The 13,241-nt window shown below is 41.5% G+C and overlaps 1 protein-coding gene across 1 annotated transcript in view; it reads right to left on the bottom strand.

Annotated features, from left to right (window-relative positions):
- Window positions 1-13,241, bottom strand: part of COQ5 (coenzyme Q5, methyltransferase) — a 19,741-nt gene extending 6,500 nt beyond the window's left edge. The window contains exons 1-4 of the mRNA XM_030860554.3: window positions 13,031-13,241; window positions 9,155-9,304; window positions 5,054-5,275; window positions 312-418 (exon numbers count right to left, since the gene is read on the bottom strand). Coding sequence (XP_030716414.1) covers window positions 312-418; window positions 5,054-5,275; window positions 9,155-9,304; window positions 13,031-13,232 — 681 coding nt within the window. The 5' untranslated portion in view covers window positions 13,233-13,241. The remainder of the gene's footprint in view (window positions 1-311; window positions 419-5,053; window positions 5,276-9,154; window positions 9,305-13,030) is intronic.

Raw genomic sequence — 13,241 nt, 5'->3', positions numbered from 1 at the left:
CGTGCCACAACTAGAGAGAAGCCCGCTGCCGCAACTAAGACCTGATGCGGCCAAATAAATAATTTTTTTTTTTTAAGGATGTAAATACCAACCCAAGCAACAAAGGCTTCTGTGGGGATCTGCTCTGTGGTTTTTTTTCAATTTTGTGGGCAGGAAAATTCGCAATTTAAAGGATTAAGACCTCTAAGCCTGAAACATTCAACTCAGGAGCTGAGCCCAGAGAAGAATCTCTCCCTTTCCTCATTCACCATGGAGCCACTCCAGGAGAACTAATATCCTGAGTCACGCAAGCGGATGCAGCCATTCATTACCTGATCAATGTGTGTGACATTCCGGATCCCAAAGGCAATGGTGTAAACATCAAATTTGTCATCATCGAAGGGCAGTTCTTCAGCGTCTCCCACTACCCAAGCAAGTCCTGAAAGAGAAAAGCAGTTCTGGCCTCAGTCTGGACAACTGTCTCCTCTGCACCCAGTGAACTGTCAAACCTGAGGAGGGGGTCATGGGAAACCCTGAATTTTCAGTAGGCCGGACAGAACTGTGGGTACCGTGGACAGCCTGTTTGCGGCTGGCTTGTGAAGTGGGGGCAGTCCTGTGGCAATTAGCTCTTAAACCTGTGGAATCTGACGCTAACTCTGGGTAATTAGTGTCAGAACTGAACTAAATTGTTGGACAGCTGGTTGACATTGGAGAACTGGAGAGCTGCTTGGTGCTGGGCAAACATCACACATGTGGTATCTGAAGTGGTGTCAGAAAATACACACCTGCCTTCTCCAGTGGATTCCTGGCCACCGTCTTCACGGTGTCCTCCAGTCCTGAGAATGTGAAGCTGGCGCCCTTGAAGTTTAGCAGGAAGTCCCCCCAAGGTTCTCAGAGTAGACACTGGTTACTTAGTTATGCCTTACCCTTAAGCAATTTTTATCCAACTAGGTGTTTTGTGTAAAGCACTGTGGTTAAGAGCCCAGGTCCTGGGGTTGCCTGTGTTCTAATTCCAGCTTCCCCATTTATTAGCCATATAATCTTTAATAAACTACTTTGTTTCCTCATCTGTAAAATGGAGTCAATAATAGTACCTACTTCAGACAGTCATTGGAAGTATTCTAAGTACGTAATTTAGTATAATTATGTTGGTTCTACTGGAGTCATAGAGAAGCAAAGTGTCTTGACTGCAAGTCTGGTCATGAATTCAGAAAACACCCAAGGGAGCTCCCCATCAGGGTAGCTATGTCCTCCGAGGATCCTGATTTGGCTTTAATATTATTCAACTTGCAGTGAATCAGACATAAAGTATGATATAGGGACTTCCCTGGTGGTATAGTGGTTAAGAATCCGCCTGCCAATGCACGGGACAAGGTTCAAGCCCTGGTCTGGGAAGATCCCACATGCCACGGAGCCACTAAGCCTGTGCACCACAACTACTGAGCCTGTGCTCTAGAGCCCGTGAACCACAACTACTGAAGCCTGCATGCCACAACTACTGAAGCCCGTGCGCCTAGAGCCCGTGTTCCACAACAAGAGAAACAACCGCAATGAGAAGCCCGTGCACGGCAATGAAGAGTAGCCGACGCTCACTGCAACTAGAGAAAGCCCGCGCGCAGCAACAAAGACCCAATGCAGCCATAAATAAATAAATACATTTAAAATAAAATAAAACACTTGGCTTCCTTAAATAAATAAATAAATAAATAAATAAATAAATAAATAAATAAAATAAAAGCACTGTCACGTTCGGTGTCTCAATGGAACTTAAAAAAAAAAAAGTATGATATAGAAGGAAGGCACTATAGGGGAAGGTAAATGGAAATAACCCTCCTGGAAAGCATGCCAGCAGTATTTAACAAGAGCCTTAGTAATAAGTATATACTTTGACCCAGCTATTTGAATTTTAGGAGGAGGACATTAATGACATCATCATCAAAGCTATTGCTTACTAAGCCCATGATGGCAGGGTCTGTGTTATCACTTTACATACGTTATCTTCTCACATCCTCATACCGACTCTGAGACAGCCGTACTATCATCTTCATGTTTCAAGTGAACAAAATTGAGTATCAGAAAGATTGAAGTACCTTGCCTAAGGTCACACAGACGGATTAGAACTCAGTAAGTTTTATTCCAGAGCCTGTGTTTTTAACAGTTATGGGATAGTACCTCCTACTGTGAGTAGGGTTATTGTTTTCTACATTTTATAGATAAGGTAATTGAGATCTAGAGAGCCTGAACACTTGTCCAAATATATTGTCAGTAAAAGAAAATAATGATGCATGCAAAAATTTACAAATAAGGATGTCACAACATTGTGCTACGTGCAAAAACATCAGAAAAAAAATGAAAGATCAACTAGTTACATAAATTGGTTATGCAAATCATAAAACATCCATATGAGAGAATATCATAAAAAATGATTTTAAGGAAATTTTTTTTTTTTTTTTTGGCCGCACCATGCAGCTTGTGGGATATTAGTTCCTTGACCATGGATCGAACCTGAGCCCTCAAGAGTGTGGAGTCCTAATCACTGGACCGCCAGGGAATTCCCAGGAGTTTTTAATAACATGGGAAAATCTCATGATACAATGCTGAATTAAATAAAGCAGGATACTAAATTATATACATAAGATGTTCTCAATTTTATAAAAAGAACATGATTAGGAAAAAGCTAGGAAGGAAATATATTGAGGGTCATCTCTGGATGCTGAAACTCTGGTTAATATTTACTTCTTAATACCTTTTCAAATTTTTGATTTCTAATATCCAAAATTTTCCCAAATATATCACTTTTATAAACCATCAAATAATCTTTTTAAGGTTCCTGCCCTCCAAGCTTCCATTTTGGGAGGAAGTGCTACATGTAAGTAAAACACATAATAGTACTACACACAAAAATGCCTTTACACATTAATTTTTTAAACTATTAAATCATTTCTAGGATCTTCCTACTTAGTTTCAAATTTTTTTGCATGATATTTTTTGCAAAGGCATTATTATTGGAGATTGATAAAGCAAGGAGGAAAGATAAAACCATACTATGCAGCATGTAATGATTCCTATGCAGGTGGATTTCTTGGCTGTTAGGAGAGCCTGAAGGGCAAGCTGTGCTATGGAAGAGATGATTCAAGAGGTGGAACATTACCCATCATTTCCATCTTTGTTCTCCAGTCTTCGTGGCTAAGCACCAGAGAGAAGGGAAACACGTTTCTCAGTAGGAGTAAGAACACGGTGCCTTTGTCTAGAAACACTAGTGATTGTCAGCCTTCTGATCAGTGTTGATGGTTAACAAAAGAGCCCTTCATTTGGGGGGCCAAGTGGGCTGCAGTTCGTCTAGGCAGCTCATTCTGCGGGTGGGAGGAGGAGAAGGAAGCAGAATTGAGCTAAAATAACCATAGACACTCATGGTGGGGGTGGGGGAGGGGAGAAGTGCTGACATGGACCCAAGGGACTTGGCTTCCTTTGCTGTGCGCCGCTGCCTCTCACGGGGGCTGCCTGCAGTGCTCGGCCAGCGTGGAAGAGGGCAGTGCAGCGGCTCTGAAGAGCTGGGTAAACATGCTGCAGCTGCCAGATCAGTACTTCTACTGGGGCATAAAACTGGGGGCAAAAGTATTTCAAAATATGAAAACAAACAGAAAGCCAAATGCAAAATGTATATCTTTAAGCTAGAGCAGAAACTGTCTATTTGGAGGCTGCAACAGGTTCCTGGAGATACCCAGGCATTCTCCCATTGGCTGTTGAGAGTACCGTGCTAGGGAAATTTGAGGAGTACCATTTACGGGTGATTCTTCAACTGCATCAGTTGGGCCCTCTGAGAAACCCACAATGAAACAGAGGTAGGAGGGCAAAAGGGTTTTTTCCTTTTTTGGGGGCAGGGGGTGAGAGGAGACACCTGGAAAAAATAAAAAGGAGAGGAAGCAAGGCTGTGTGGGAAAAGCCATTAGACCTACAATGGAATATTACTCAGCCATAAAAAGAAATGAAATTGAGTTATTTGCAGTGAGGTGGATGGACCTAGAGTCTGTCACACAGAGTGAAGTAAGTCAGAAAGAGAAAAACGCATGCCGTATGCTAACGCATGTATTTGGAATCAAAAAAAAAAAAAAAAGGTACTGATGAACCTAGTGGCAGGACAGGAATAAAGACGCAGACGTAGAGAATGGACTTGAGGACACAGCGGGTGAGGGGCGAAGTGAGAGTAGCATTGACATACATATACACAACCAAATGTAAGAGAGATAGCTAGTGGGAAGCAGCAGCATAGCACAGGGAGGTCAGCTCGGTGCTTTGCGATGACCTAGAGGGGTGGGATAGGGAGGGTGGGAGGCAGCCTCAAGAGGGAATATGGGGATGTATGTGTGTATATGGCTGATTCACTTTGTTGTACAATAGAAATTAACACAGTATTGTGAAGCAATTATATTCCAATAAAGATGTATTAAAAAAATAAATAAATAAATCACAACCCCGCCCCCCCCCCCCACTCCCCCAGAAAACAAAGCCATTAGACCTGGATGAAGATCTGAGAAAGTCTCAGCTCACCCAGTGGCGGGGGTGGGGTGGAGGTGCTCTGGAGCAAAGACTGCCTGTAAAAAGAGCCCCACGTGGGAAATGTCCAGGCCCCAGGAGCCCCCTGGTTTGAAAGCTGAAGCAGAGCTTAGTTTTGGGAGGGGGATGAAATGGCTCAAGAACAGGGCATGGGGGTCACTGGGGAGCTGCTGGGAATTAAAAGCCAAACTTGTCTCAGTGTCCAAGAGCTGAGATCCAAAGAGTCAGCCCCCATTCCGGATCTGCCATTTAAATTGTGTTAGCTGAAGCAGATACTTAACCTCTTTGGGTTTGGGTTATCTCCCCTGTCACATGTGGCTGATAATCTAACTCCCTGGGTTGCTGAAATAATGTACATAACAGCACACATGCTGGACGCAGCCACACAAATTATCTTCCACTCCTACCTACCTGTAAGTTTTTGAAACCTGGAAAGAAAGCATTTCAGCATTGTACATATTCCATCTTATTTTATAAACATATAAACATCTCCTCTGGGTCCATTTTCTGCAGGACTTACCAGCTTTGTATCCTCGAGCACGGGCTTTCTGTTTTCCAATCTTTAGCATCTCCTTGTTGATGTCACAGACCATGACATGAGAACCGTCCAAAGAATCCTCCTCATTCTGGTACTTTTTGGCAATTTCTTCCCAGGATAAATTTTGTTGGGCCCTTAATTGCCTCTTCTCCTTTCTCTGATGCTGTGCCTGAACATAATTAAGGAACCGGAATGCAATGTCACCTGTGGGAAGCCAACAGGAGGAAAGATCAAACACAAACAAAAACAAAAACCCAGCATTTCTTAAACCCCAAAGGAGCAACAAAGGTACAGGGGTTGAGGAGTGTATGAAAATTGAATTTTGTACTCATCTCAACAGTAACTATTTTTTTAATTTTTATTTTTATTTATTTATTTTATTTATTTTTGGTTGCGTTGGGTCTTCCTGGCTGTGCGCCGGCTTTCTCTAGTTGCGGTGAACGGGGGCTACTCTTCACTGTGGTGCACAGGCTTCTCATTGCGGTGGCTTCTCTTGTTGCAGAGCACGGGCTCTAGGTGTTCAGGCTTCAGTACTTGTGGCTAGTGGGCTCTAGAGCGCAGGCTCAGTAGCTGTGGTGCACGGGCTTAGTTGTTCCACGGCACGTGGGACCTTCGGGGACCAGGGCTTGAACCCGTGTCCCCTGCATTGGCAGGCGGATTCTTAACCACTGTGCCACCAGGGAAGCCCAGTAACTTTTTATTTTAACAGTAAATTTCTAACGTCTAAGATTCTTTAAAATCCTGGACTTCTCTGATGGCTCAGTGGTTAAGAATCCGCCTGCCAATGCAGGGGACACGGGTTCAAGCCCTGCTCCAGGATGACTCCACATGCCGCGGAGCAACTAAGCCCGTGCGCCACAGCTACTGAGGCCACGTGGCACAACTACTGAAGCCCATGCTCCACAACAAGAGAAGCCACCGCAGTGAGAAGCCCGTGCAACACAACGAAGAGTAGCCCCCACTTGCCACAACTAGAGAAAGCCTGTGCACAGCAATGAAGACCCAAAAATAAATAAATAAATTTATTTTATTAATTAATTTATATTAATTTAATTTAAAATAAATTAATTAATTTATTTTATTTATTAATTTATTTATAAATAAATTAATTAATTTTTTTAAAAAAACCTCAGGCTTCCCTGGTGGCGCAGTGGTTGGGGGTCCGCCTACCGATGCAGGGGACACGGGTTTGTGCCCTGGTCCAGGAAGATCCCACATGCTGTGGAGCGGCTGGGCCCGTGAGCCATGGCCACTGAGCCTGTGCATCCGGAGCCTGTGCTCCGCAACGGGAGAGGCCACAGCAGTGAGAGGCCTGCATACCTCAAAAAAAAAAAAAAACCTTTAAAAAATTGCATATGTAATGCATGGACACATTCTTACTATAAGACTCAATACCTAAACATGTAGAATAAAACATGAAAGTTGCATTCTCTGTCCACACTCTCCAGACATAACAAGTGTTAAGAGCTTAGTGTGCATCCTTCTAGCCTTTTTCTAATAATTTTTATGACAGTAACATAAAGGTACAGTCACAAGCAACAGTTCCCTGCCACACCACTTCCTACTCCCAGTTCAGTTCCCCACAGACCATCCTTCCCAACTCCTTTAGCTGTTTATTCTGTTGGTTACAGCTACTTCTTTACTCACCCCCATCTCTGCTTGCTTTTATCCTCCCAATATATTTTATCACTTTTCATAACTCCTCACAGATACCTTTGTAACCTAAAGTAATAAACTAATCAATATATTTTTTTAATTTTAATTTTTTTATTGAAGTATAGTTGATTTACAATGTTTCAGGTGTACAGCAAAGTGGTTCAGTTTTACATATATATACATTTTTTTCTTTTTCATATTCTTTTCCATTATAGGTTATTACAAGATATTGAATACAGTTCCCTGTGCTATACAGTAGGTCCTTGTTGTTTATTTTATATATAGTAGTATACATCTGTTAATCCCAATTCCAAATTTATCCCTCCACCCCAGTATTTTATTTCTTATTCCACCAACTACAGACAGAATCTCTTTTGACTCCCTTCAGCGTTCCATCATATATATATTTTTATTCTGTCAAGCCTGATAACATTTTATTTGTTCTATAGCTATGTCTTCTGTGCTTTGTTGATGGTTTGAGTCTAAAAGCTGAAAATCAAGTGTGTACATTATTGTGACCAGGTAAATATTGTTTGGGCAAAGCCAGTGCTTTCCGGGATCATATTTCCCTTTTTACAATGCGGTTTCCTTGTCTTTGTTTTGTTTTTTTCTTACACTGTAAGAAATATATCCTTAAGTTTTTCCATTTTCTCCATCCAATTCGGTATTCTCTAGTCACTTTCCTATATATTTAAATATAATTATATGTACTCATATAAAACAACTTAAAAACATAAATGGGGATCACATTATATGCATTGTATACAACTTTTCTTTTTCTTCCCACTTAATATGTCCTTGAGGCCATTCCATTGGTATTTCTAGGCTTTCCTCATTCTTTTAAATAGCTACCTAATATTTTATAGTATTGATGTATCTTAATTTAAAGCCATTTCTTTTTTAAAAAAATATATTTATTTATTTTTTGACTGTGTTGGGTCTTCGTTGCTGTGTGTGGGCTTTTCCCTTTAGTTGTGGCGAACGGGGTCTACTCTTCATTGCGGTGCACAGGCTTCTCATTGCGGTGGCTTCTCTTGTTGCGGAGCATGGGCTCTAGGCTCGTGGGCTTCACTAGTTGTGGCACGTGGGCTCAGTAGTTGTGGCACGCAGGCTCAGCAGTTGTGGCTTGCAGGTTCTAGAGCGCAGGCTTAGTAGTTGTGGCGCACAGGCTTAGTTGCTCCGCGGCATGTGGGATCTTCCCAGACCAGGGATCGAACCCGTGCCCCCTGCATTGGCAGGCAGATTCTTAACCACTGCACCACCAGGGAAGTCCCTAAAGCCATTTCTTTATTGAGGTAGAAATAGGTTATTTCCAATTTTTCACTATGACTAAAAATTATGCAGTGAGCATATTTGTAGCTCTACTTTTTCAATGTCTTTTTAAATATATGGGATTACTTTTCAATTGCATTTTCTAAATGGGCAGTTGCCAGCATGTGGTAATGTTACTGGCTGGGGTACATTGGAGATGGAAGCAGCTCTGACTGACCCCCTTCTGTAGCTATCTCTCTGTGCAAGTTTTTGTTTTTGTTTTTGTTTTCAGACTAGATGTCTAGAATTGGAACTGTGGGATCCTAGACTGTAAGCATTTTAGATTTTGATAGATTCTGCTAAACTGTCCTCCACCGTACTGCCCTCTGTGCTTCCTTTTGGGTAGAGGGCCACACCAAAAAGGCACACATAAACATGTTTCAAACATGGACATTATTCTACTGTAATTTATTATTATACATTATCCTATTAGTATAGATTATGACATTATTACATTATATTACACATTATGACATTTTTCTCTCCAAATGCCTAGTGTGCACCAAATAACAAAGGACCATGCACAAATAAATGAGCTTTTGATATCTGGTATCATAGTAGATTAGGCAGAAAAGTCTGCCTAGAAAGCTTACATAACATGATAAAAGCTCTCCCCCTTCCCCACACCAAAGAAAGAGGGAAAGTGGGATAAAGGTTAAATAGAAGGTAAAACGGTTGTTTAGATGGGGAAATGCCACTGGAGTTAAAAATTGGTCGTTTTACTTTGTAATCCTCCGAATTTTAGAAAAGTGCCAGGCACAAAGCTGATATTCTGTGCTTTTGACTGACATTCAGTTAAAAAGGAAAGAATAAATCTTTCTGAGAAGTGTACTGATTTTCAATTACTATTTTCAGGCTAATGGTAGGTGAGCTAGCTCATTCCAACAAGAGACACTAATTTTTTTAAACTATTTTATTTTTATTTTTTACTTATTTATTTATTTTGGCCACACTGCGAGGCTGCGGGGTCTCAGTTCCCCGACCAGGGATCTAACCTGTGCCCCCTGCAGCGGAAGTGCAGAGTCTTAACCACTGGACCGCCAGGGAAGTCCCAAGAGACACTAATTTTTATAAAAGGAGCTTAGTGGTACCCCAGGATACAGAACTGTATGTTACCTGTGCCTCCAGCAACATCCAGCAGCTGGGTCCCCGGAAACGGGCGCATCTTCCAGAGCAGCAAATCCTTCCAAATACGGTGGATACCAAGACTCATCATATCATTCATCACATCGTACTTCTTGGCCACACTTTCAAACACCTGATAGACTTGAGAGAAATACAATATGATTGGACTATTCGTAAGATTAACCTGGAAAAGTCCTAAATGAAAGAGGAGAAAGCTTCCCCCCCATGAAATTAACTGTCTGCAAGGTGGAGCCAAGTCATAATGCTTGATGCCCAAATCTTCACCTTAACATTACCCCTTCTAAAAAAGGCTTAAATTACATCATGTAAGAAAGAAGTCAACCTCTTTTATGTTATCTTAGTTAGCTTTACCTAGGGCCATTACCTTGTAATAATGTCATGCACATACTTAAGTACTAAATAGATTTCTGTTTTTCTTTTTCTTTTTTTTTTTTGCCACACGTCTTGGCTTGCAGGATCTTAGTTCCCTGACCAGGGATAGAACCTGCGCCCTCAGCAGTGAAAGCGCTGTGTCCTAACCACTGGACCGTCAGGGAATTCCCCAGTTTCTGTTTCTTAGAGGAAGGGGCAGGGAAGGGGTTGGAATGTTTCTAATATTATTATAATAAAAGACAACAAAATCCTTTAGGAAGACACGACAAATGGATGGGAAGACCTCAGCTCATCTCTGCCAGCATCACTGAGAAAAACCTCATGTACAATTTGGTGGGCAGATGGATGGCAGGATGTGAATAAGGGCCAAGTCACACTGTAGAGGGTCCTCATGACCCAACATAGGATTAAGGCAGAATGTGGAATCTGGGCTAGCTGAAGAGTTAAGGAATTTATTATCCAATACACTTTAAAGTACAGGCTACATTTAACTTCTTTGCACCTCAATTTCTGCCCATGAGATGAGAATATCAGCGCCAGCCCCCTACCTGCCTGCCGTAAGGCTGAATTAGGTAATGAAGGGGAGACACGTTGAGTTCCTCAGATAAAATGTGCTGCTTAGACCCAAAATATTACTGTCCTCTGCTGAATCAGCAGACTATAGAGCCCCCTCCTTTAACTCAATCTTGAATGTCTATTCTCAACCTTGGGATCCTATAAGCTTGCTCTTTGCTTTTGAACATCTTTTGGGGTACTTAGAGGGACACTAAGGCTCAACCCACTAAGTATAAGCCCTTCTTGCTTTATATGGTTCTAATATACAAGAATTTCAGTTACTGTGGTTTAGTTCAATAATGCCAGTCCTCTAGCAACATCATTCAAATCCAGTGGTATATTAACTGTGACTAATTACATAAAGTACACATTTTGCTAGTAGTTCTTCAGTCCACAAATCATACATAAATAACAGATATGCATCATGATCAGAAGCCAACAATGTCACTTCTCTTACAGTTTGTAGCTGGTTGGTCACTATACATCAGTTATTCAGTTCACATGCAGACAGCAAAGCATGTAGTTGTGTTATCTTTTTATCTCAGCTGTAAATCTCTGGGGCATTTTACAAAACTAGATAACTGAAAGAGGAAACTGGCCAATGGAAATGAAAGTGCAACAAAATAATGAAAAGTGATAAACCCTGGAAGTGAAATTTGAATACATCAGTGGAGTTACAGGAGAAACATGACCATGGGAATGTTGATACTGCTGCCCCTCGAGAGGTTTTAGATATGCAGCCAGAGGAACTTTGGGAAAATGAACTTATGGATGTAAATGACAATGTGGTTGTGATGAAAATGTTGAAGATGTCGCAGAGGAAATTATGCCAGCAAAAAATGTCACATTAAAGGAATTCTTGGAGATATTTCATGACATTGAAAGTGAAAGGATAAAATGTTAGAAGCTGACTGAACCTTAGAAACACGTCTGGCCGTTTGCTGAGGCATGGAGAAGGTGCTCACTCCCTACTGTAAATTATATGACAAAAAGGATGCAAATACTGTTTAAACTACTCGTGGTAAATTTTTTACAAAGGACTAAAACAACTTAATTCTCAATCTTTCTAATTTTTTGTTAGATTTTAATTTAATTTTAAATTTAAACAATTAAAAATTCTAATTGTATTAATTAAATCTAATTTTAAATGACAGTGTGCTAAATAAATACCAACTTTACTATTTTTTCATTTCCTTATATATTTATAACTGACATTAAGAGAGTTTTTGATGTTTGATAATTTTTAAAGGTTCTGGAACAATCGCAATTTTCCCCATTGATCTTTAAGATCATTGTCATGATTTCAGCTTGCATGGACATTTTTACTGTCCTGCATCATTGTGCAAAGATTGCCTGTGCTTCAATCTTGGGTCCCAATCTGGAAGTCATATTTAGCTTAGTGGGTAACTCTTCCCCCCGTCATTGTGTGAAATGTTGTTTATACATTGTAAAGCACAATACAGAGGTTAAGCATTATTATTATTTTGGAAGCAACCCATGTGTATTCAAATTCCAGCTATGCCACTTATCAGCAGTTTATTCATCTATACAAACAGGATAAGAGTTCCTACCTCATACGCTTGTATTTATAAGAATTAATGTAAAATATTTTTAAAAGGTTTCAGGGCCTCAATAAAAGTTTGCTATCGTTTTACTTGGCTCCATTTATTTCACTCCACAATCAGTTATCAAGCTCCCAATGTGCATCAGGTGCTGAGGATACAGACGTGAATGAGCCACCATCCTAGCTTTCTGGGGATTCACAGTGAAATAAATGTTAATTTAAATTCAGTATTCAAAGAGTTACAAGGGCTTCCCTGGTGGCGCAGTGGTTGAGAGTCTGCCTGCCAATGCAGGGGACACGGGTTCGTGCCCCGGTCCAGGAAGATCCCACATGCCGCGGAGCGGCTGGGCCCGTGGGCCATGGCCGCTGAGCTTGCGCGTCCAGAGCCCGTGCTCCGCAACGGGAGAGGCCACAACAGTGAGAGGCCCGCGTGGCGCAAAAGACAAAACAAAACAATCAGAGTTACAGTAGAGCTATGTATAATATTTAGTTAAGATTCAGGTGAGAGGTAATACAACGTGCTAGTCTATAAGAGGATGGAAATTCAGTTGTAGGCTCTTTCTCTTATTTCCTGGGTGAACATAGGCCAAGTTAAGGAACCTCTCAGAGTCTCACCTTATCCATCTGTAATATGGGCATAATACCTTCCCCATTACAAATGGTACAGTTGGAGTTTTAAAAAAGTTCTTTTCCTTTCCCATGCTTATGGTGAACACAAAAAACTGCTCAAAAATATCTAACATTTACTGAGCAATTATGAAGTGCCTGGCATTATTCAAAATTCTTCAGTGTATGAAGTAATCTAATCTTCACAAGAACTCTATGAAAAAAGTTACTATTATTCCTATCGGGCAAATTTGGAAGCTGAGGCACACAGAAAATAGTTTCCTTCTTTCTTTGTATAAAAGATGGCCTATCCCTTTAGCAAGAGATTAAGAACTTGGGCTCTGTAGTCGGGCCAAACTGGGTTGGAATACTAGTTCCACCACTCACTAGCTATATTAAACTGGGCAAGTTTTTGCTTAACCTTTAAGCCTCAATTTCCTCTTACGTAACATGGGATAGCAATATTCATCATCGGGAAGTTGAAATGAGATTGTAAACAAGGTCTGCACACTGCCTGGCACATCATAAACGCTCAACTGATGGGGTTTTGTGATAATTACTTAAAAAGAGGTAGCGTCTCAGTTTGGCAGGGTTAGGCTGGGGCTACTCCTTGGAGGTCAGGACTGCAGAAGATAAAGAAGATAATGCATCAGAGCCGACAGGACGTTAAATCAACCCTTAATATGGGCGGAAGAAACTAGATCGCAGACGGTCAGATTTCCCCCCCTCCACCCTCTCACCCTTTTCACCTTTGCCCCCCTTCTCCTCTTCCGACACAGTCTCAAACCCGAAGTGCGTTTCGGTTGCCCGCTTCTCTTGGGACAAGGGCCGCGCACCCAGCGGGCCCCTGGGCCAGGAGCTACGAAGCCCGGGAAGCCTGCAGCCCAGCAACACCCGCGACGACCCACGGCAGCAGAAGCTCCATAAAACCCAGCTCCTGGGGGCCGCCATCTTGACAGT

Source organism: Globicephala melas, chromosome 13, assembly GCF_963455315.2.
Source record: "Globicephala melas chromosome 13, mGloMel1.2, whole genome shotgun sequence".
NCBI lineage: Eukaryota > Metazoa > Chordata > Mammalia > Artiodactyla > Delphinidae > Globicephala > Globicephala melas.
Note: the sequence above shows the minus strand (reverse complement) of the source record. Positions and strands in the feature narration are given on the sequence as shown.